The 25,985-nt window shown below is 41.3% G+C and overlaps 1 protein-coding gene across 2 annotated transcripts in view; it reads right to left on the reverse strand.

Moving 5' to 3' along the window:
• The window catches only part of Pld5 (phospholipase D family member 5), a 343,011-nt gene that overhangs the window by 309,334 nt on the left and 7,692 nt on the right, over positions 1-25,985 (reverse strand). Inside the window, exon 1 of one of the 2 annotated variants that reach the window (XM_031390566.1) lies at positions 24,328-24,969. The exons of the other annotated variant lie outside the window; for it this stretch is intronic. Coding sequence (XP_031246426.1) covers positions 24,328-24,516 — 189 coding nt within the window. The 5' untranslated portion in view covers positions 24,517-24,969. Of the gene's footprint in view, positions 1-24,327; positions 24,970-25,985 lie in introns of those variants that run through there. 2 annotated transcript variants of the gene reach the window in all.

Here is a 25,985-nt window from a genome sequence, read left to right on the forward strand (position 1 = left end):
GGTGTTTTGGGAATGACTGCAGAGTTTGCACCCAAGGTCTGCTCAGGGCACTGGCCAGCCCAGACAGACCAGAAGCAGCCAGAGGCACTGGCCTGGCAGAGTTCCTGTGTGCCTGGGTCCTGCTGGTCCCAGTTACTCCAGCATTGGGACAGATGTTGTGTCCTCCTCACCTCTGATCCTGGTCATGTTAGAGCGCCTGGGAGTGGAGCTTCTTCTCGGTGTTGTGAGACCAGAAGGAACCTGAGCCACTGGGCTGGAGGAGTTCCTGGGTCCTGCTGGTCCCAGTTACTCCCAGAGTTGGGACATATGTTCTCTGCTTCAGTTCTTAACTCCAGGTTTCTCCACTGAAATTCTGTTCTAACTTCCCTCAGGGATAGATTATGACCTGGGATATGTAAACCAAATAAACCCTTTCCCAAAAGTTGGTCTTAATTGATATTTTATCATCACAATAGAAAGCAAACTAGGGCATGGGTGTTGAACTCTGGGCTTTCTGTGTGTCAAGTATATGTTTTAGCACTAAGCTACATACTCACTTTCCACCTCATACCAACCCAGTTCTACATCTACCTAATAATCCTAGCAAATAGTTGACATGTTTAAAACTATATTCTGCTGTCATATTTTAAAAACTATTAATAATTTCTTAATATTCACCTACATAAAATTAGGCTTCATTCATACTGTAATATTAGACCTTGGAACTGAAATATACCCTCCCCCCAAAGTCCATGTCTTGTGGATTTGATCTTAGCTTGGTGCTTCTCCCAAAACAAAAACAGCAAAACAAACAAACAAACAAAAAACCCAAACATGTCTTGGTGCTCCCAAGAGGGAGTAGAAGATGGAGGAGTCACATCTTGAAAAGAGAAAGTAAGATCGTAAGGAGAGTGCTGCTCCAAGGGACATGGGGAACGTGGCCCCTTCTCTTCTCTCCTTGTTTCCTGGATGCCATGAAGATCTGTACCACCACACCAGTAGAAAATCAATGGGGCCAAGTTACAGTCTGAGGACATGAGCTGTAGACCATATATCTTTCCTTCCAACTTCATGCAGAGCTGGAGATTGAACCCAGGGCCTGGAGACATGTTAGGCAACTGTTCTCCCTGATCCACAGCGCCAGCTCCAAACCGCTTTCTTGTTTTGGAGTTCAATAATCTCCAGTATTTTATCTCAGAATAGGAAACTGACTAACACATTATGTTCTTGCTAATAAAAGAGAAATGACCTCTCAGATCCAGATTATCTAAAAACACCCAAAAAGATGTTTTTCTTTTTAAAATAATTGCTTATTTGTGAGTCACAATGTGTGTGTGTGTGTGTGGTATGTATGTGTATGTATGTGTGTGTGTGTGAAAATGCCCCACCGACTTGACTTGCCAGGAGCTGGGACTAAGTAGGGCTAATGCTGGGGTGATAAAATTGATACCTACCATCCAATGAAACAGGCTGGGGCTTAAGTCCTGGTTCCCCTGTTATCTATTTAGACACACTACCTAATTTCTCTAAGCCTGCTTGCTGGTCATGAAAAAATTTCAACCTGCCAAGCAGTTGCTACAGACGTTAATTGGGATAGCATATATTTTAAGTACTGACACTTGGCATACGAAGGAGTATTTAATAAATGCTTTCTTTTGCACCTGTATATATTTATTCACTCAGTAACTATTTATAAAGACCACATATCATGGTCTTGGAAAATAATTGGAGAATTTGGAGAGGGTGGCTGCCCTTGCGGTGCTTTTCAGTGGGTGGTAAAGGAATGGCTATAGTTTAAAAGAATAGTCCGATAACATTTTTTAAAATGTCCTTTTAGAAGGTAATCCATATAAATTGTGGTGCTCTTAGAATACATATTTATTCTTAACTTGACCATTTGGAAATAAACATTGTTAATATTTGGGAAAATATCCTTCTTTGTATTTCATCTATGTTGAATGTAGCCTCACATTCAGACAAGCTATAAAATATGCGAAATATATTAGACTTTTTTCCTTTTAAAAAAAACTATCAAAATTAATTTGCAAAATCGTATGCTATTACCATTTCAACTGTTCAGTTGTATGCTCTTGCCTAGAAATACTGGCATTCCTTTGAAAGTCCCTGTTGGAGCTTATTGAATCCTTTCCCCTTTTTCATTAAGACTGCTGCTAATCTAACAATACATTCTTGAGGGTATTTCCCCAATGGCTCTCACGTATTTTCCCCTGTCCACAGCTGTTCTTTGCTTCCTCATCACAATTATAATTTTTAAAATAGATCACATGTGGATGGCTTATTGCTCAGTCCCTCACCAGAATCAAGGCCCAGCACAGCCACCAGCTTGACCATTATCAGGACAACACCTCTGAGATCAAGATCATTGCCTGTATCAACATGACTGTTAAGTAAAGGACTGAACGAGGGAAAGAGTTAAGAGCCAAAACATATCAGTACTGTTAACTCTTGATGTTTGACATCAAATTATTAGACAATAATGGCTATAAATTACTCAACCCCAAAGAAAAATCTCATTTCTCCATATCCTCACTAACATTTCATATTTTTGTTTGTTTTGTTGTTGTTGTTTGAGACAGTTTCACATTGCAGTTCAGGCTGGCTTCCAACTCATGATACCCTGCCTCAGACTCTCCACTAATAAGTTTACAGAAATAAGCCACCATTCCCATATTCTTCAGTGTTTAATAAGTATCATTTCTAGAACATTAAAAGCCCTTCTATTCTTTGATTTCCAACTCTAGTCCTTGATGAAATAGATTACTTAATCTATTTCATGTATGAGTTACTCACTAACATCTGAGAGAAAACGACTCAGGAAGATGTTTGGACATTTCTTCTTTCTTAGGCTTTAAGATGAACAAGTAGTTTCCACAGAAAACATAAGTTAACAGAAAGAATGATAATTTCTGAGAAGGATTTTCAATAGATATAAAGGCACAAAGAATTGAGAGGCAAAACGTACTAATAAAAGGACTATGTTAAAAGTACATAAAAGCCCTTGCTCTCTGTATTTTATTCTCTATGTCTATCTGCATCTACATCCATGCATCTTTAACATTAGAATCCATATGCCTACTATCTATCACAGTATTATTTAACATTAAGCCAGCTCACTTCTTTAAAACCTAAATATAGCCATTCCTGGGTAGTCTCAGATGATTCATTATTAGACTGTCTTTAGCATCATGGTCCACAGATGACAAATCCTTCAAAGTCTCCTATTTGCATCTAACTTCAAATCTCCACATTTATTACTTATCTCTAGTTGCTCATTTCTAATAAACAGGAGTGTGATGTAGATAGTTGTTACAGTGCACTGTCTGGGACAGTGGCTTTCAACCTGTGGGTTGTGACCCTCCTCAGGGTTTCAGGTCAGATATCATCCTGCATATCTGATATTTACATTACTTATTTATAAAAGTAGCAAAATTACAGTTAGGGATAGCCAAAAAAATAGCTTTATGATTGGGATCACCACAAGATGAGAACCTATATTCAAGGGTCACAGCATTGGCCTAGGAGACAATGACAATGAGAGGAATTATGTATGTTCATAGGGTAATTTTTCCCTCAGTAACTTTGACTCAAAGTTGGCTAAATCCATGGATCAGAATCCAGAAATACAGAAAGCATACTATATGTTTATATAAAATGAAAAGAAAGTTTGTATTCGTGTCATACCTGGGAAACTATTACTTCTAGATTTTTCTTTCCCTGTCTTTTTCTAACTACCAAAAAGAGAGATTAATGACTGACAGTTGTCAAAAACTTGGCAACACTGAAGTGATGGGTTTTTTTCCTCTTTGCTACATTGGAATAATTAAAAGAGAACAGAAGGAATTAGTTTCTTTTTGAGAGATACTAAAGTCTACCCAGCAAACCTACACCTCCTAAATTCTCTCCTTCCCAGGAGCTATGAAAGTCTCAGAACATCGCCCTAAGAAGAAAGCAAAGCAGTTGAAGGAGTCACCTCCCACCACACCAGCAAACATCAGGCCATCACTCTAGCTGCTGCCCTAAACCTGTAACTCTCTTAACTGTCTCTCTTCTCCCTCCTAGCTTTCCCATGAGTACAGTCTTTCTTGGGGCCAATTGTCCTGTTTCATTGACACCGACACTGTACATTCTTAATGGCAAATGTTAATAATAGAAATGGAGTAAGCCAAACATTTCTATATTTGTCTTGAGGCCAAACACTTCTTACTGGAATTGAGAGATCTGAATTGCTGAGGACTAAGGCAAGGAAAAAAGAAAAAATCCTAATATTGCATCGTTTAAGCTATAGAATGTATTGTGTGCTCGAAGGTGGGGGACAGGGAATAAATATAAAAGATTGATTTTTTCAAATGTCTGTTTGTTCAGTGAAGGTATTCACTGAACGATGACTTGCATTGAATGAATTCAATTGAACATTTGAAAATGAAGGTATCCAAACTTTAATAGCATTGTGCATAGAGATGGGGAGACTTGAAAGCCATGGTAGACTATGAAAGATGGTAGACTATGATGATCTGAAGCAGTTCAGTTGTTCATGTCATCTGTCCCATGCTGACCACTCCTACAGCCTTATCTTCTGGAACCTCATGCATACTTCTAGCTCTTTACTGGAAACCAAAACCTGTTTCTTGTTACCTCCCAAGAACCTCTAATGAAACCCACTCAAAACACAATTCAGCATCAGTCATTTCACATTCTGAGCCCGTCTTTGGGCTAACAGGGTTGACAGACACCATCTAGGACATTATCCAAAAGAGGGTAGGTAATATTTTGATCACACCCCTTATCCAGTAGCAAGCAAGTACACACATGGCCCCCTTTAAAGAAGTTCAAGGAACAAGAGTCTAACGCAGAATAGTAACACAATCGGTTTATATACTGTAATAGTGAATAGTTATTAAAGCTGCTATTTTTCAAATCCTGAAAGTATAATGGATCACATAACACTATTAAATATAAGATAAATTTTCTTGTTGATACTATTTAAGGAAGTCTCAAGATGCCTGTAAAATCAGCTACAATTCCTTATTCGTGGGTACTTGTAAGTGTTCATGTGTATAAACATGCATGCATTCAGGTCCGTGTATCTCCTAACTTTTGTAGACAATTTGAGGTGAAGAAAGGTAAAAGAATAGATCCTCTAAATTACTCCCTCATCCCCTTAGTCCCTCTGCCATCTTCATTGAGAAGATGTTCCCAGTTTGGATGTTCTTACCAGTCCTGCATTTCAAAGAAGCTCACCTTGCCTCTAGCCTAGGATGGACAGTTTGCAGAGTCCCTTCCCAACAATTAGTTTAGAAATGGTCTTGTATAGCTCTGGCCAGGGACGTAAAGTCAGGTGGTAAACCAGCCCTTAATGGTTTCCGCATTGAGGATACTGCTGGTGGCATTTTATCATCTGGAACAGCTAGAGGTTAGGGCATGGTAGAAACATGAAGAATCTAGGGACCTCAACCTTGCTGTGGAGCAAGGTTGTGGAATTATCAGTCCGGCATAGTTTTTATGTGATATGATAGGCTCCCTTATTATTCAAGGTTTCAAAGTAATAAAGTGAAAAAGCAAAGCTGTAGAAGCAAAGTTCTGGGAATGTAGAAATAAAGTAAAACAAGGGGACCATGTTCCAGCTCCTGTAAGCAGCAAGCAGTGTAGAAACAAAGTTTTACAGTAGCAAGCAGCAGCTTCAGACACTGAGAAGTTGTGTTTCAGAGATAGCCAAGGACAGGTTGTAAAAACAAAGTTCTGGTAGTCAGAATGTTGAGACAGAATGACCAGGCCATTCTGACTAAGCTAAGTAAGGCCAAAACAAAAATAACTGGTGGTCGCAGTGATGTTAAGGTCACAAGATTAGCAATTCTCAGAAGAAACCCCCAACTCCTCCTGTGGTGAATTTCGCAAGACCACAAGTTGTCACCCTGACCTTGCTGATGACAATCCCCCTACCACCTAGTTCCTCAGCCCTTCCCCAGGGTCTTTTCAAGGCCAGGTGCGGAGCTGGATAGGGAATTTGGCTGACTAAGCCAAGAACAGCCCCCTGAGCAAACCCACCAATGCCTGATGAGATCCCTTGCCCTGTGTTCCACCAACCAGAGTAAGCCAGCTAGCCCCGTTGCAGAAATCTGCCCTCTGTAAAGTATAAAAGATGTGTGCTTTCTGAGTTCAAGGTTGCCCCCCACCGTGAGGGTGGGCAACCCCACGTACGTGGATCAATAAACTTCATGTTATTGCAACGATCTATTGTCAATCTGTGTTCTCTGGGTTCAGCCAAGTTTGCCACAGCTTCCTTATTTGGAAGCTTAGTTATCTGCTTAGTTAAAGCTCATACTGGTTAGTTTTACCTGTGAACTTCAGGCGGCCTAGAATTGTTTGGGAAGAGAGTCTTAATGAGGAATTATCTTGACTGATAACTGATACAGGAAGGCAGGGTCCATTGTAGGGGCCACCATTCCCTAGGCTGGGAGAAGGAGGCATTCCTTAGCCATGTATTAGAGGAGAAAGCTGGCCTGGAAACAATCAAGCAATGAAGAACCCATTACTGGATTTATATATATTATCTTTTCTCTGCTGTTGACTATAAGTGTAACACTTTAAATTTCTGCCTTGACTTCCCTGCAGAAATGAACTGGAAGCTGGAGTTGTAAGCAAAATAAACCTTGTCTTCTCTAAGTAGCTTTATGTCAGGACGTTTTATCACAGCAATGAGGCTGAAACTACAACAAGCCTAAATGTATTGGAATTAAGGAAGATTCGAGCATGTTTATTTTCTAGTGCTTTCTGTGCTTTTCTGCATGTAATAAAATAGATGACATTTCTTTTCTCATAAAACAATAGGAAATTTACATAATTTGCAGATGTAAGATAATCAAAGCTTTAAATATACCAAAAGACGGAGAGAGGAAGTCCCAATGACTTTAAAGAAAAAATAAAAGACAAAAAGAGCTGAATGTTTAGATGCCTTTCAAAAGTAATCAAGGTGGCCCTTTGACTCTTGTCAAAATCAAGGACTTTATCTGCCTTCAGTTAATTCTTAGGGCTTTTGTGAGCTCAAAAGGACAGACGCAGGTATCACTCACTATCCTTCAGGGTTCCATTAAACTTACATTGTAAGCCATTGCAACCTCTAGGATTCTACAGTCCACGGGGCCCTTTGGTATCACCATCCCTGCACAAAGTCAGAAGAATCTCCGATTTGTTTTCAGTTTAAACAACTTGAATACTCACAGGATGGTTATAAAACCCATGAAAATATCTCTTACACCATGACTTCTAAAAATAAATTCTAAGATATCCCTAAAACCAGTTCATCTTTTAAGCTTGCTTTTTTACCTTACTTTGTTAACTCTAAAAAATAAATATTACACCCTTTCCCTAAATAAGTAAGTTACCCCATTTCGATTTTGGAAATTTAACATTTTTAAATTATTCTTCAAAATATTTCTTGCAAACTGTAACTGTCGAGATATAGCATAATAAAATATGACTCAAAAATTATAAAATTAACATTACTATGAAATTATTTTTATGGATTGAAGACATTCCTTAAAAAAAATCATTGAGTGAATCAATGTGCTTTAGTCTGTTTTTATTATTCAGCTTTCCTACTCTATAGCAAAATACCAGAGACTATCCACTTAGTGAAAGAAAAAGTTTTCTTGTCTTGTTCTTGTTTGACCCTGCTGACTTTGGGTCTGTGACAGCACAGCCCATGGCAGGCTCCCCTTTTGGAGGAGATTGCTAAACTCTTCACGTCATTATAGTTAGGGAGTGAAACAGTGAGAGAGGAAGAGGCTCTTGTTTGTGTGTGTGTGTTCATGTGCATGTGTGCGTGTGTACGTGTGTGCGTGCGTGAGTGTATTAGTAGTCTATACTGGGGACATTACATTGCATGGCAGCTATTCTTAGTGTGAGGTTTCAGAATATGAGATCTGTTCCTGAACCATCAAACTTTGCTACGCATGAAGATTTCAGGCAATGAAGAAGAACTGGCTAGGCAGAAGCACCAGAGGAAGGGATTATGTATGGGTTCCAGGGAGCTGATGCACCCTGGGAAAGGTAAAAAGGGATGAGGGGCAGGAAAATGAAGTATAAAGAACTTCCCAAGAAGAAACTGTTCCTGGAAGAAAATACAGAATGTCAAGACATGCTCCTGGCACTCAAGAGCCACGTTCAAGAAACATGTATTTCTTGCCTCACGGTTCTACCCTAAGCTTTGTCTCCGTAAAGTTATTGGTCCTAAGAAGGGGATCGAGATGGAGATGGGAAAGTTGGTTTCCACAGGACATCCGAGATACTCTGTAACACAGCATGGCTAGAAAATCCAAACATCAGTGGAGAGAGCGATTCCAGTAAGAAGACAGCAGTTAGCAGACTGAATTGAAGGACTGGCCTCAGCCCTCAGCCTGGAAAGCGATAAAGAACAGATCAGCATGGCCAAAAGGAGAGTGACCCAGTGTGGCCACTGTGCTCAGCAGAGGCAGCAGCAGGGCCATAGCTAGACAGGTGCCCCACAGCTGTGTGGGCAGCAGGACATATTATATTACCCTTACATCAAGGGTCCATTTCCTGCACTTGCCAGGCTGCATCTGTGATGCATTATCTCTCTACCCAGCTACAGGAATTAGAAGAGTGATCCTTGGCAAAGCTAAGATCTTGTTTTTCTCTTGATCGCTGCTCACTAAAAATCTTAACACTCTGATAATTTTGTTCCTGATTTTAAATGCTGTAAACTGGACGGTTTGACATCTGCCTGTGATCCCTGCACCCGGGAGGTGGAGTCAGAAGTAACTTGAGTTCTAACACACTCACAGCTACAGAATCAGCCCGTCTCAAAAATAGATATATAAGTACTTAAAGAAAACTGTGACTAAATATAAAAGGCTATAAGAACAACAGGTGTTTAGTACAGTTGGTCTAGAATTTTCACAAGCAATCCTGAAGGTCACTGCAATGAAATGATTTATGAAATCCTTTGGACACAAATATGAATCTTAGATGTCACACATCAGCGAATCAGGCCTGTCACTTTCTACCCTCTATAGGTGAAGGTATCTTTGCTGGTCCCATGTTTAAGAAAGAAATAGTTGGCCGGGCAGTGGTGATGCATGCCTTTAATCCCAGCACTTCGGAGGCAGAGGCAGGCGGATTTCTGAGCTCGAAGCCAACCTGGTCTACAGAGTGAGTTCCAGGACAGCCAGGACTACACAGAGAAACCCTGTCTTGAAAAAGAAAAAAGAAAAAAGAAAAGAAATATTTGGCTTCACTATTTCTTTAGGAAGAAATATGTCTTTAGGGTAGACACTTAATGGCCTGTCACAGTGGCAGAGACAGCCAACAGTGTCATATTCTCCACGTGGGTGTCTACACCTTATGGATTGTTGTCAAAGTAAATACTGAGGCCGTGTTAACTTAACACACCCAGTATAGCTTCAAACTAAATGACTAATCTTGAAAGTATGTCTGGCAACTATTAAATCAGATCTCCTTTTCATTTAAATAAGCCTATTGACTACAATGGTACAATTCCAAAAAGTCTTTCTATATCAACAGCTCAAACTACAAGTCAGTGATTTATCCAAAAGCAGTTGTCTTTATTTCAATGGAGAAGCATGAAAACCAGGCCCCTAGAGCAGGTGCTGGCACTGACTGCCTTGTTTTAATAGGAATCAAATTTAATTAATGATTATGGGAATTATTTTCTTCCCCCATGAAAGATATTAACTTTTTCCTTCTAAATAATTTTATCAAGGAAAACTTGCTTAATCATTCTTTTTCCAATACTGATCTGCAATCTTACACAAATACCCTTTAGCTAACAGCTGGCTGGCTTCTAAACTAAAGAAATACATTTTAATATCACAAAAATTAAATGCATACGTGAAAAAAGATCAAGTATATTGCAAAGCTTTTAGTCGGATACCCAGAGGCTCCCTAAGCTGATATGATGGTGAGCATACACCCATCCTTTCCACCACTGAGACACAGGAAATCCACACCTGAGGAAGGCAACTAGGTTATCCATACCCATTGGCTCACTGCCACTTGTAAGCCTTCTTCTTCCTGAATAGGGTCTTTTTTTTTTAAACCATTCCTATTTTATTCAAGCATATCAATCTTTCCTTGGTTTTGTTACCAACTCTGTGACAGTTATTCTAAACCTAGTCAAAACTTCACTGAAATGAAAAGACAGAAAACAATAGTCTCATAAAACAAGAAGCAGCAACCATGGAGAAGCCACAGTGCGCCAATGGCTGCCTGTTTTGAATGCCTCCTTGCACTTAGCTCACTGCTGAAGTCCTTATGGGACTGACACAGCCATCACCTGTCCTTTGTTCCCCTAGGGCCCTAGGAACATGCAGTGCAGTCTTTTCTTCTCCCTCCCACTCAGGGGATGGGTTACCAATTCATCTGTGCTAAGCAAAACAGGCAGGGCTATGATACCCACTCTTCACGCTGCTCTCTGCAAAGCCGCAGGTCTTGCCTGTTATTGAATTTTTATAGGCAGAGCAGAATGGAAGACTAATATCCTACAAGCAGGTGGTAAAACAGACACAAAGGTCATTCTTCGTGGTTTTCTTCTGGAGCATCCCACCAAAAGCCAGGATCTGTGATGTGGTACAAGACACAAGCAGTTCATGCTTATCTCGTGAGAGTCATCCCTCTTTTCTTTCCTTGTCTTTTCTTAGTCTTTTGGAGATCCTCTCTTGGTATTGAATGTTGGTGTTGTGAAGTTCGAAAGCTAAGCTTTTGAAGAGAATTTCAAAGCTCAGATGACAGTATCTTAGCTCAGAAAACAAAACATAAAAAAAACAACAAGAAGACACATGGTCACTAAAAACCCTCTTTCTGTACCCTGGGCAAAAATTCTAAGAATTGAAAAGGAGGATGGAGGGATGATGCCAAATTAGGAAACAGAAAATATGAATGAGCATATTAATTCCCAAGTAGAGGGTTAGGGATTGCAGCTCAGAGCAGAGTCCTTACCCAGCACACACACAGCCCTGTGTTTATTCTTCAATGCTCCAGAAAGATCCTAAGTCTCACAGGTAGAGGTTGATGTTCTGATAACAGAAAAGGTATAGAAGTACATCCATGCACATGCAGGCATACATGCATGCACATGAGCACACACACACTTGTACACACACACACACACACACACACACACACACCTTGAGATACATCATAAAGTCACTGTGTCACTTGGTATCTCTGCTATTATTTTATTTTCATGTTATAAACATTATACATGTGAGTGTTATAATTGAAGGTGTATCTGAAGTTATTTTTTAAACATGAAAATTGTTTTATTGTAATGACCTCACAAGTGAAAAACATCATGCAGCTATACAAAAGCACGCACTCAAACAAACGCCCAATCCAAAACTCAATGCAGCTCAATGAACTTTTATACAGTTAGAACAGCTACTTTGTAGCTATGGAGCTTCACTTAGGATTTCATGGGTTTTACTCTCAATTACGTGTTCTATGCACTTATCAGTGACAAGAAAGAAAAAAGACATGACAGAGTTGAAACTGGAAAGCAGCTAGCGTTGATCCTCTCTTATGATTCAAGTGCGTGTGCCTGCATTCTGTCCTCTCGTCACCTAAGAGTACCCTTACTTTGTCTCCTTTCTAAATCTTATACTCTACCCAGGCTTATCTCACCTTGCATATATACATTAAAGACTAGAATCAGTTCAACGAAAGATGCTTTGGCCTCGGCAGAACACGCACATCGAGCTTTTATTAGAAATGTTACATAACTGAAGACTTCTCTCGCTAGAGCCTCGTGAGATTAGACTTAGTTAAACCAAAGAGTACTTAATATTTTTTTTAAAGTCTCTAAGAACATATTAAGAAGGAGTGGGGGAAAATACAAAACAAGCTTGGAGAATTCTGGTACACCAGAAAGTAAGGAAAGGTTCTAAAATGAAAGCCTGCAGTCATGTCCCAGGGTCATAGGAGTCAGTCTTCTGCAGGCCTCCAACAGGAAGTAGGAAGTAGGAAGACCTTAAGGAGCAAACAAAAACTAGATGATAATTCCAGTATCAGAGAAACCCCAAGTGCTGGGCAAACAAAACCAGGTGATAATTCCAGTATCAGAGAAACCCCAGGTGCTCGGCAGGTGGCTCAGAGATTAAGAATGTGTAGTGTTATTGCAGAGGGCCCGAGTTAGGTTCCCAGTATCAGCATCAGGTGAATCACACCCCCCTGTAACTCCACCTCCAGAGGAATCGGAAGCCTTGAGCCTCTATGGACGACAGCACTCAAGAGCATATACTGACACTAAGACACAAACATGCATGCGTCTGCATCATATATATACATACTTAAAATTGGAATAGATCATTTTGAACATATGAACATAGAAGAGTTCTACTAATGTCAACAAAAATTGGACAAATGAATAGAGGAAAATAGAGGAAAAAAGATAAATCTCCCTAAAAATATATTCAAAAAAATAAACGCCATTTCTCTTTATTCCAGGAGCTGTTGAATGTGGGAGTCTGGAACTTAATTTTGGAAAATAAGCATGAAAAAGAAAAAATTAACAATGTTACAGTGACAAAGCTTGCCAGATGCTTGCGATTTACCCAAGGGCCAAACAGAATGATGAGGCAATTTTTAAAAGTTGTGTTGAGTTCTGTAACCGATGCCTGTCATGGTGTTGGATGATAAGCCAAGGGAGCTGTGCTCTTTCATCTTGATTGTCAACTGAGAATCTCCCAGAAGACACAACTCTGATCATGTCTGTGAGGTTGTTTCTATGGGGATTTAACTAAGGAGGTAACACATCCTGAATGTGGAGAACACTCACTCCATGGCCTGGTGTTCTAGACTGAATGAAAAGGGGGAAGAGAAAAGGAAACAAGTTGGCAATGGCTTCATCTCTCTCAGCTTTCTGACCACAGATGAGATGTGCAACATGACCACTTGCCTCACATTACAGCCACGGCGGAGCTATGCCTGCTGCACCTTCCCCACTGTCATGCCTTCCTGGCCATGAGGGCAGAGTACTCTTAAAACTGTAAGCCAAAATGAACTCTTCCTCTCTTGTACTGTTTTTCTCAAATATGTGACAGCATTTTTTAAAAAAAAATGCAACAAACATAGGCACCCGGCCAAATTTAGGTTTATGAGCTAGGAACGTCATTTGAGTTCTGAAGGACAATTAAATCATAACTGACCCAAGACTAGTTGTATAAATCTCAGTCTTTCATAGCTTGAAGTTAGTAACGAGCAAGTACTGGCACCTAGTGATGATCAATAATAATACTGATAATATGGATTGAGACAGTACCAATGTCTTGGGTCCAAACAACAAAACTGAACATGGCAGAATTCCAACTCAGTGAGTTTATTTTTGAAAACTGTTCTGTTTATTCATAGATTCATAATACCAGCTGGAATTTCTGGGGGACCCCTGGCACTCAACAAATGAAAGTGCTTCCTAAGACACTCAACATATAAGCCAGCACCAAGACCTCGGAACACTTAATTGGCAGTATGTCTTGTATCTGTGCCTCTTTAACTCTTCCAACACTTCTTGTGATTTCTTTGGCAATTCCCATACAGATTCTTAAGTGAATTCATACCAGTCTTCCCAGTTCCAAGCACCCTCTCACAGCAGTCCAAATAAATAAGGTGGCTCCCTGGGCTCTTGCTGGCTTGGCCATTCCCTCTTGCCTCTGAGTTAATTTTCCTCACTTGCTGCTGATTCCTTCACTGATTTCAGAACCAGCACTTCCAGGTTTCCATCTTGGACTAAGGACCAGTAGCTCTCCAGGAACCACCTAGTTTTACAACACCAGATTGGAACTGCTGAGGCAGACCGCCACGGTAGGACTCCAACTTCTGAGGTATGCAGCCTTCAAGATGAGCAACTCTAGGGTCCTCAGGCTCCTAGATGTGATTCGACTATTTGTTTGCTTTACTCTATTTACATAGTGACTTTTACAAATTCCTGAATATATTCATCCCATCGGTTCTCTTCCTCTAGAGAACCCTGACTAATATATAGTCTACCGTCAGAGGAAGTCAAGGCATGAACTTGTAGGCAGGAACTGAAGCAGAAACCATGGAACAAGGCTACTTTACAAGCTTGCCTTACCTGGCTTGTTTGATCAGCTACCTTTGTTAGACAGCCCAGGCCTACTAGATATTGAGAAAATGCCTCGCAAACATAGCTACCGGCCAATTTGATACGGTTAATATTTTCAGCTGTGTGTTATTCTTGCCAAGTGGCTCTAGTATGTGTCAAGTTGACAAAAATGTTGCAAGTCCAGAAGGGTCTCTTTGCTCAAGTCCCAATTCACTGAGCTCCTAGAGAGAGCTTGGTAAGAATTTACTAGAGAGGTGGTAAGTAAACACTCAACTCAAATGCACTCTAAAATGTGTACACCGTAACATGGCAGGCTGAACTGAGGGAAGGAAAGGACCCAGGAAGGAGCCCTATGAAGGAAGTGAAAGCAGGAGTCATCTGTGTTCATAACTACTGTTCTAAAAAGAGAAAACGTTACTGGCTCCATGGACTCCTCCCTTTAGACTCACTTCAGCCCCAATGGTAGTCATTAAAATTTTATCTCCCTGAGATTTGTCTGCTTGTCATTATAAATGAAATCCTACTGTCTGTATCTGGCTTCTCTTACTGTGTCTAAAGGGGGCATCTACACCATCACATGCATGTACAACAGATAGACATGTGCCATCCCTTTTCACACAAATAAATTATATGGTCACTTTAGCTATGGATGGATATTGGGGATGCATCCTTTTGGATGCCGTTATGTTAACAGTTCAGTAAATATTTTTGTATATCCTTGGTGAACATGAGCATACATGTAATTAATACACACATTGAATCCTAATCACTGGGTCACAAGATATAAATACATTTAATCTTCCTTCTTCTAACATTGTTCTATGAATTATAAAGTCTGACCAGGAGATATTGAGGTATAGATAGCTTTATTTCATTAACATTTTGGATACTGTCTATCGTTTTAATTTTAGCTGTTTGATGTTTATGTGGTATAAGGCCAAACCTGTGTATATTTTTTATATCTGGTGACAAGGGTCATTTAGATATTCTGTTTTATTAAGTTCCTGTTCAAATGCATTTTCATGTTTCTGCTGGGTTGTCTGATTTTACTAGTTTGTTGGTAGATGCTCTATATATTATGGATATGAACCCTTTGTGAAAGTATAAATTGAAAATATAACATGTTAGTGTTTGACTTGCCTTCACTCTCTAAATGTAATTTTCCAGAGATAAAATGATTAATTTCAATGTAATCGAGTTTGTTCTTCCTAATAAATCGAGATTATTAAAAATGCGAAGACTTTTTCTGGTCCCAGTTAATGAAGTTTTTTCTTTTTCTTACTGATTCTAGAAGTTTCATTGTTTCAATTGACACCTTAAGTCTATAAGTTACATTAAGCTGACAACTGTTGGCCATTTGAGAGAGAAATCAAAATGTATTTTGTAACATGCCCAGGTCCATTCCTATACCGTCATATATATCTGTTTACCCTCTGCCAAGACCATTCTCACATTAGTTATTTTTCAGTTGCTGTGATAAAATACTATGACCACATCATCTTACAGAAGAGTTTATTTTGGCTTATGGTTTCAGAAGAATATGGGCCCAGGATGGTGAAGCAGAGGAACGGCAGGAGACAGGCATGGCAGGAGTGGAAATGTTCAGTCTTTAAAATCTCAAAGTCTCCCAGTAGTGACACACTTCCTCTAACAAATCCACACCTCCTAAACCTCCCCAAACAGCGCCACCCACTGGGGACCAGGTAGTCAAGTCCATGAGCCTGTGAAGCCATTTTCATCCACACTGCCACAATACCAAGTGAATTCATCTTTATTATAAATGTTGAAGTCCACAGTCAGTCTCCTTCCTGCCTCACCACTGTCTTATCTGCTCTCAAACCTCTGCTTTCCATATAGACTTCAGTTTGCATAAATATACAAACTTGCTGAGATCTTAATTAGGAATTGCTTCTGGTGGGAGATTAAAAAGAACCTTTATATTAAACTTATTCCTAGTGTTTGTTATTTTATGATAATATAAATGATACCAACTTTAATTTTACTTTTAAATTATTTTTAGTACTTAATGTTACAAAATGACCTTTTATCCAGTGAGCCTGATAAGTCCAAGGACATTGCGAATTTGTTAAATATGTCTGTGGCTTACCTTGAATCTTTTGACATTCACAGTTGCACTGTCTGCTAATAACCAATAACTTCCTTTTAAATTCTCATTTTAAGTATATTTTTCTTATCTGATTGTGTTACCTGTCAAATCTAGTAGAATTATTAATTCATATAGGATATCTATAGTTTATCTTTGATATTTCAAATGTGGACAATCACATCATCTGGGAACAATAACAATTTTATTATTTTCTTTTTAATTTTTATACTTTTTATATCTTTTTCTTGTCTGATTGCATTGCCTATGAGTTTTAATACATTGATGAGTAAAAGTATGATATATACATCTCTCACACAGTCTGGGCAGGTAATTCTTAATATTTCACCATTATATGGGATTCTTCTTCAAGAAATCCTTTATCAGAATATTAAGGTAAGTTTTATTTCTTGCTGAAATTTTTATCATGTTTGGATATGTGATCTCATCAAATAATCAAGTGCTTTACTTTTTCTTCATCTGTTATCTTTAGAGAAGTCAAGAGACTGGGAACCTGAAGCAACTAGTCATACCATTTGCACACACAGGAGCAGAAAGAAATGAATATGTGCATGCTTCACTTCTCTTTATCATCTCCACTTGCTTTACTCTGACAAAGTCTAAGATCCAAATCCAGAAAGCAGTGCTCCCCACACTAGCTGGGCCTCCTCACCTGAATTAATGTAATCAAGCCAGTCTCCCATAGACACAGCACAAGCCATCATGATCTAGAAGATTCCTAATTGAGACTCTCTTCCCAAGTGATTCTAAATTGTTTCAAGTTAAAAATTAAAACTAACTACCACAGTTACTGAGCCCATCTGTGTACTTTTTTCTCTTAGTCTGATAATGTGATAAATTACATTAATTAATTATAAAATTTTTGTTTAAACTTTATATTATTGTAACAAACTTGTTTGTCATGTTATATTATCAATATCCAACAGTACTAATTACTCATTTTTAACTGTAATTTATCCTGTTCTAAGCAATGAGACCCTGGACAACAGTATTATATTGTTTTGCTTTTTCTTTATTAGCCACAAAACTATAAGCATATTGTAACTGTACTTATAAAACTGTAAACAGGTTGCAAAAAGGTACCCTAGTCCAGTCTTTGTATATTAAAGTTCAACAAGTTCATATTTCAGATAATACTTATTGGACTGAAGCCCTCACCTCACAGTCTCTTAACAATGTTTTTTGTTGTTGTTGTTGTTTTGTTTTGTTTTTAAATAAAAAAACGGTCTTAACAACTGCACCTCCACGAATGAGATTACTTATGGTAGTCTTGTGTTAGTGGGTACCATCTTCCCAATCTAAATCTACAGGCCATTTCTGGATCTAATCACACAGCTTCCTGGGAGAAAGACAGTGGTCAGAGCTCATTGCAGGTAAGTACCACGTCCACAAGGCTTCCTATGTTCTGGAGAATAAAGAAGCAAATTTATCACCCAGTGGTTGTAGCATCATCCATCCTTTGACTTGAACCTTGTACACAGATCAGTCGCGAGTGAACTTTGTAATGAAGGTAAGGCTACCTGGGAAAATTTGCCAACATCTCCATTTAAATTAAGGGCTAGATTTGTGATTTTTTTTTCAAAACCTTACTCACCTTTCCACATTTAAACAAAAATTAGAATGTTGGCTCTTGTGGCACACACGTGTAACCCCAGAAGAAGAGAGGCAGAAACAGCAGAATCACTTGCAAGTTGTACTATACTGAGAGTTTCAGGACAAAGGGATTACATGATGAGCCAGAGAGAATACTGGGAGAAGGAGAAGAAGAGGGAGGAGAGAGAAAGAAAGGGAATTGAAAGAAGAGGGGAAAGGATGTGGAAGAAAGGAATAACTATATACCTTTTATTTAGAAGGTATATATCTTTAAGCATGGCAGGTTGACATCTCCGCTATACCATGACATTTATGTTCCATCTTAATATCTCACAGCACAACTGGCAAAGGTAGGAACCCCAGGTAACGTATGGTCCAGCTGTTGACAGCTTAAGTGTTATTTCTGGGGTGAGATTTTGCCATGCCTTCCACCTTTCTACCTGTGTAGCATCTCCCTGTTGACCCGGTACGAGAACATATGGTTGCTACTGCCACATCCTACAGACTTAAGAACCATTATCACATCTCTTGAACCTTCAAGCTAAAACAGAAACATTAAAAACTGTTCTACAGGTGTATGCCTGGGATAGACACAGAAATCTGTAAGGGAAACTTAGAAACACTAGCAAGGAATTGGTCTTTTTACTGCTAGATAGATGAGACGATAGAGCTTCAATTCAGTCATCCTGAGCTTCTCAAATTCCACATTCAATAATGGGATATGTCCCAGACCGTGGCTAAATTCAATAATCAATGATAAGCCACACCCAATAGAGTTTAGAGAAAACAAAATTTCAAAACAAGCTGTCGTACTGATCCTGTGTGGGGGCGGAGAAGTCCATTAGTGCAAAATACATGTTAACCGTGGCGGGGACAAGGGCAATATATGGACCCACTGATGTCCATTAGGAAGAACCCTTGAGACACCTAATGTACCCTTCTCGGTGGATGAGTTAGAGAGGCAGAGGACATTGTCTCTGCCCAGATTGTCCATTTTGCTTATCTAAAATCAGAGGAACTAATCCTGGGGAACATCATCGTCCTTCAGGATTTGCCAGTCTTTGTGTCTGGTTGATTTTTAATGGAGCGTTTTAAAGATTCATCCCCCTGGGGTTGAATTGTGTCTCCATGCTTTACTGATCGGCTCAGTGGGGTGCAGTACTTTCATGGGTGTGCTCTGCAGGACATTAATGGCATTATATAACACAAGCCTACACCACGATGGCCAATTTTGCTCTATTCTTTGCCCACCATGTGAATAATTCATGGCAGGAGGCAAGTGTGAATTTGACATTTATTTACTATTTGCTGGTAACACCAACAATTAAAGCAGGTGTAAAACACACTTAGAGGGGACAGTATTTTTAAATTAAGACACTAGATCAAAATGCAATGCTCACTCTAAGTGAGAACATTAGAAATTATCTTTTATTATTTCTGAGTGTGTATGTGCTTGCATGTATAACATACATGTAAGCAGAGGGGTGCATGCATGTGATCAGAGGTCAATGACAGGTATCTTATTTAATCAACCTCCCTCCCCACCCTTTTTTTGAGACAGGGCCACTTAGTGAGCCTGGAAATTCACCAGCTTATCTAGAATGAGTTCTGGAGATCTGTCTGTCTCCATCTACCTCAGCTCTGGAATTACAGACACATATTTCAGCTTTGAGCTTTCATGTAGGTACTAAAGATCCAAACTTGGGTCTTCATGCCTGTGCAGTAAGCACTCTACCAACAGAGCCAGTCCCTCGTCACTTACTCTTCACCCATCTCCTCTTCATCTCTCCCCTTCCAATTTAAGGAGATTCCCTGGCCAGTGTTGCAATGTCATCTCATGGGCACAAGCCAAGCAGGACACAAGGGTTGGGGACAGCTATAAAGAGCTGGTCTCGATTGCATTGGCCATCAGAGGTCAAGAGAGGCAAAGAAGCCAGATGAGAATTACCAAGCAGGTGCTAAGCAAAGAGCCACTGGCCAGGAAAAGTAAAACTCCCAGAAAACCAGACAAAGACTAGAAGCATCTTTAATAGCCCAAAGGTCCCTATGCTTTGGGGCTAGGACTGTAATACAGGCAAAGCTGATGCTAAATGTGAGACTGGGAAGAGGAGACATGCTTAAGCAGAGATCAGGGAAGACCAGAGAAGTCATTATACCTATGGGTGTGTGACTGATCGTCTAACCCAGTCCTAAGAATGCATTGAATGCTTCATGATGGTGCTATGGAGGGCTAGGAAAAGATGTATTTCCTTCCTTTCTGGGTTTTGACCTTATCCCCTTTTACATCCCTTTCAAGTGAACCTGTGCCATGAAACTTTCTTTGGCTAATAGGTATGGGCCATACAAACACATCACTTGTGGGTAGACACTTCAGGAGCCATCTCTAGATTCTCTTAACTTCTAAGCCACCATGGCTATAGGGGAAATGAACAATGGCATTGGCATTTCCTTCTGCCAGGCAGTTAGACTCAGAAGAGAATTCCTACCAGCCTGTACAGATGAGGAGGGCGATAAAAACATCTACCTGACACATATAGGGCATCTGTTCTTGAAATACAGACAGAGAATTCCCCATTGAATCACCATTACAAATGCAAAGCTTTTCAAATATGACTGTATTGTACACAAAGCCCTTCACCTATAGTTGTCTCATTGACTGAAAATGGAGTGAAATCCAAAGTCAGGACCTGTCTAACTATAACCTTTATTTACAATCACATTAGCAAGACCCAGTGGACCACCCAGAGAACAGAGCAAGGCTTATCCTTCACCCATATAATCTGGAAAGTCACACTGCCGGCATAAAACCAACAACTGAGCAGGGCAGACTCCTCTCACCCTCTCTCCACTAGAAAAACGCAGCAGAAAGTTCAAAAACAGCATCCAGTGCCAAATGATGCCAAATGTCATACTGTCCTCTGAGACAATCAAAATCTCCAAGAGGACCCAACCTAGGGAGATTCCAGGTTGCTTTGCTAAACCTTAATCCTTTATAATACCCCTCAAGAAAATGCTAGAATCCTATACCAAATAAGGTTTGCTTTCCCAACCCCATTGCTCTCTTAAGCCACAGGAATTCTGAAACAGAACAGGGCGCCAAAAACACTTTAAGCCAGCAGTTCTCAACCTGTGGGTCACGACGCCTCTGAGGTTCACATAACGGATATCCTGCATATCAGATATTTACATTTCAATTCATAACAGTAGCAAAATTAGTCATGGAGCAGCGACAAGATAATTTTGTGGTTGGGAGTCACACCATGAGGAACTGTACCAAAGGGATACCACATTAGGAAGGTTAAGAACCCCTGCTCTAAGCACCAAGAGCCTCAGTTATAACAAGTAAGAAAATATTCTGTATGCAACCAAAACTTACAATTTTCTCAAAGGTACAAGCAGAATTTGAAGTTCAGGGTTTATCGTACAGAACGTAACCTTCTTGCACATTCTAATCGCGACTTAAGAATGGAACGTTTCTCTACATATACTTCTGTCTTTCCGTTGGTTACATCAGTGTTTTGAAACAGCACATTTTGTAGCCCAGGCTGGCTTTGGACTACAGATCCTGTTGCTTCAGCATACTGGGGACTGGGATCTCAGACATGTGACACTATGTCTGGGTGGGTATTTTCATTCTGAGGCCCCAGGATGACCCAGAAATTACTAAGCAGTCCAGGCTGTCCCTGCATTGGCACCACCCAGGACTGGGATTTTGGGCATTACTTACAAATCTTCATTTTAAGTCTCAACTAACTGATGTAACCAAGCGTTAAGATCAAGTGAATGTATTCTAATCCAACTCATGTCACTTTCTTCTTGTATAGCCTGAGATTCATCTGATGACTTTCAGCCAAAGTAAGAGATAACTTACTCTCACTTTTAGCAAAGTGGGCAGAAATATATCATTTAGCTGTCACTTTATACCGTGTTATTGACTTTCAGATTAAGCTGTGCCTCTAAAGTCTGGCTAGAATCCACGTACTGCCACAATTCATCTTGGGGAATACCGTTACTGTGATGACTAAATGTATGTGTCATTTGAAATCATAATTTATTTATTCCCTAAATATTTAGATTGGCTTTCAAAACACCAAAGGGCCAAGTAGGCTGTTTTCAGGCGTATGATCTCCATCATCTCCATCGTAATTATTTCTTCATTTTTTTCACCATAATAAAAAAGGGTGGTCATCTATCTGATCAAACAGACCAGAGGAGTGATTTTTAACTTACCCTTGACTTTCAATGACACCTCTACTTGCTCCCTGTGATACTTAAACTAGAGGCACATGGTTTATAATGAACTTAATGTGATATTTTCATGCTCTATGTAGCACCTATGTACCAGGTTACATATGTTATAGGCTTTTAAATCGCATATACTGAAATATAAATTAACAGCAATCTGCCTAAATATCATGGAACATAAAACAGGATATATAAACACTGAGTGCTTGAGTTCAAATAAAATTTGTATCTTTATATAACTTTATCTTTTATAGCATGCTTATAAACACTAACTCATTAAAATGGCAGTATTTCAAAGAGGCCGAAGAATGTACCAGAAATCACTTGAATAAAAGCTCCACTTCTAATTGAAGGCAAATGTAGAAGATAGAACATACATCTCATATAAACATAGTTTTAAAAGCAAAACAAATGACACTCTGATTTCAACGTCAAATGAGGCACATGACTTTTTATTTATTTTTTTTTTTAAGTTAATGCCATGCTCTCTTTAGGACATTTTAGTAAGAAGTGTAGATGCTCACATAATTGAAAAGAACCAAGCCTCTCTTTGCTGCATCTCTCATCCTCGGAAGAGCCAAGCATCCTACACTCAAAGCAGAAAGGTGAAGCTGCTGTGGCCCATGAGGTAGACCTAATACTTTTAAGCCGACACAAATCAAAAAGTGGAAAAGCATTTCGGTATAATGCATGCAGCAGTGTCTGGGACTCCGGATGACACACACGCAGAAGGTTGCGCTATTGATTTTCAGTAAGAGTATGAAGGAAATGGGGCAGCCTAAAGCAGTCGCTGCAAATGAACACACAATTATGACTAAATGAAAATAAAGGGTATTCTGTTACCACTCCGAGGCCTGAGGCTGGGGCCAGTTTTCTCATGAGCATCCGGAGCTACGTTACATGAAGCTAATGATTCTATCTATCCTCTATAAACTCCAGACATTACTGATCCCTCCCCCCTTCAAGCGTCATCCTGGAGTGAGCAATTTTAAGAGTGTTTTAAAACAGGTATTGCTGTTGCCTTTCAAACAGCCAGCTGGCACTACTGCCCTAGCAATCCTTCGGAGACCTCCCCTATCTTAAGGATCCAAGGCAATCCATTTGGTTCTCTCCAGGCAAAACAGAGCCTGTTATTCAATTCAACTAGGAGCTTTAAATAAGGGCTTTAGAATTAGTCATTGGTATGACTTAATCCGGCCCTCAAAAAAGGCACGGGCTGTCCTTTCAGTTTCTAACAGAAATACTTCCATGCGTCTTCCTAGGGACACTGTTGATGAGGCAAAGCTCAGGAATGGCTAGAGGGACCAGATGGGATTCAAGTGGTACAGCGCTAGGGGATTCATGAGTTTCCATAATCTTATCTTTTATCATTATTGATGTGGTGGCCCAAACACCAGGAAACCTCCACATACCTTTAGCAGGCTCAGTTTGGACGCTGCAGGTCTGCTGAGGTTAGCAGCAACTCTCACCTAGTGCTGACCCACCAGAGGTTCTTAGTTTCATTTTAACATTTGGTTAAGGGGATATTGACCGGTCAGATTTTTAAAGTGTGGATTCCCAATAGTTCTTTTGTCGAAAGGTTTGTTTTCTTTCTAGAATGGCTAGTCTTAAGCACTCAGCCCCAGAGCCAAAGACCCAAGTCCTCACTAGAGAGTGAAGAGGGATGGGGGTGGGGGAATCCACATTTGCTGGGTCTCACTGTTCAGAGTGCAAATTGCTGGGGACCTCTAATTTGTCCTTTCTCAGTGCAGAGTCTCTCTCCACTTGGGCTCAGGTAGAGAGACTACCTAAAAACTCCTGCTAGCTTCGCAGCAGACACGGCCAAAAGCTCTGTCTTGTTCACCAGCGGACAACTTTATTGCAGTGTTTTTGTAGTTTCTGTACTGAGTAAAACAGCGTCAAAGAACCAGGTGAACATCCCCCTGAAACCCTTTTTGTGCAAAGCCTAGTTCCCTGCAATCAGCCTCTCTTCTCACAGGTAATCCAAAAAGAACAAGGTGCACATAAACCCTACAGGGAACAGCCAGTCAGGAGATCTCTAGGATGCCGGATGGGACTGGGGTACCTAAAGCGAACCTTTCTTTTCTCCATGCAGTTGAGTCATTAAGCAACAAAGTGCAGAAGATGCCTCGGGGTTGACAAACTACACAAGCACCCTGGTCCTGAGGGTGGGATGCCCATTGGAGTCCCCACTAGGGTCCCTGCACCCTTAGTGCTCCGATCGACCACCTAGCCTCCCCCAGTGCTCCCGAGAGCGAGTGGTCCTTACGTGTTCTAGCTTATCTTTCCTCCGGAGCCAGACGCTGGCGCTATAGTCCTGCTGCTTGACACTGCTGTAGAAGTTCGCGCCCACTCGGGTCAGGCTGGGCGAGGGTTCCTTGGGGCGGCTTTTCAACCTCATCTGCTCGAAGCCCTCGTGGGGGGAGGCCGAGAGCCACTCGTGCTGCCGGATCTCCATCCTGACATGACCAGGCGGCTGCCCGGCGCGCAACCCACTCGGGATGGGAGCAGGGAGCCGCTGGCGAGCGAGAGGCCAGGCGGGCGGTGAGATGGAGCTGAAGGAGAGAAAGGGGTGCACAGGGTGCGGATCGCCCTCGGAGAACACGGGGTGCTGATCGTCCAAGGGGTGTGCAGCGCGCTGGCTAGAAACACAGGAGCGGGGGACAAGGGGAGAGGGACAGAGGAGGGAAGGTGTCACAGGGTAGGGGATAGGAGAAGGGATGGGGGAGGGAGCGGATGGGGGGACTGGACAAAGGGAGACCGGGAAGGAGTGGATGCCTGCTCCCGAGTGGCAGAAGTCAGGGTGCAGCGGAGGTGGCCGCGACGTCGCCTGCCGCTGCGGTCCCGGGCGGGAGCTCCGCTCGCGGCTGCTCCGCACCAACTGGAACCGGGGCCCCGAGGCGGGCGGGCGGGCGGGCGGCGGGGGTGGGGTGCGGTGGGAGGGGCCCAGCGGCCAAGCCGGAGCCCGCAGGTTGATGCAGTGAGGAGCCGCCCGGAGGCGAGCTCTGAGTCCGGCCGCCGCCCTCTGCGCGCGCCTCTCTCCAGCCAGCCTGCCTGCCTCGCCCTGCCCTCGCCCTCGCCCTAGCCCTCGCCTGCGCCGCTTCTCGCCGGCAAACCACCGAGCGGCTGGGGAAGTGAGCGCCGTCCGCGCGCGATCGCGGGCAAGACTCGGGGGGACCAAGCTCCAGGAAGCCACCACCTCCGCTCCGCACAGCTCCAGTTCCTTCTGACTCCACTTATCTATCCTTGCTCTCAAAGTTCACTAACTTCCCACCTCGGGTGCCCAGGCATCTCATTCCTGGGGACTTGACCGAGAGTGCCCCCAGACTATGGCTTAGAGGACATATATATTTTTTGTGAACCTTGCACTGTACTTCATCGGAGGATGTCGCGATGCGATGCTTGACTCTCTACCAGCTAGGGTAGCCCTCTCCTGTCCAGCTTGTAGGTAATCTGTCACTTCTTCGCTCGCAGGGTACCCTAAGCTGTCCGGACTTGATACCTCGGGAGAAGCCACCCAGCACCAGCCTACATCTAATACTTGGATTTTGTTCCTTAGATGTGTGTGGCTGACTCACCTATGGTTCTTTCTCCAGCTTTTGGGCTCACAAGGCTTTACCACCAAGCCTAGTCTAAGACAACCAAGCCTGAGGATTAGAGGGGCAGTTAATAACTGAATCTTTAATTCTTATTCTTCACTCTCCCTTGTAAGTGGATGGCTGAAAACGTCTTTTTGGTTTGTCGTTTTATTCAGAAAACTGAAACTTAATCATCGTTTACAATTGCAAGGTCCGGGTTTAAAAGCCTGGAAAGTCCATGTAAATGTAAGAACCACTCGGAGGGTTTGAAAAATCTTCAGGGGGGTAAACTTAACCAACCCTTGGTAGTGCTCCCACACATCCCAGCCAACTCCCAACATTCTAACTC

This window comes from Mastomys coucha, unplaced genomic scaffold (genome assembly GCF_008632895.1).
Source record: "Mastomys coucha isolate ucsf_1 unplaced genomic scaffold, UCSF_Mcou_1 pScaffold1, whole genome shotgun sequence".
Taxonomy (NCBI): Eukaryota; Metazoa; Chordata; class Mammalia; order Rodentia; family Muridae; genus Mastomys; species Mastomys coucha.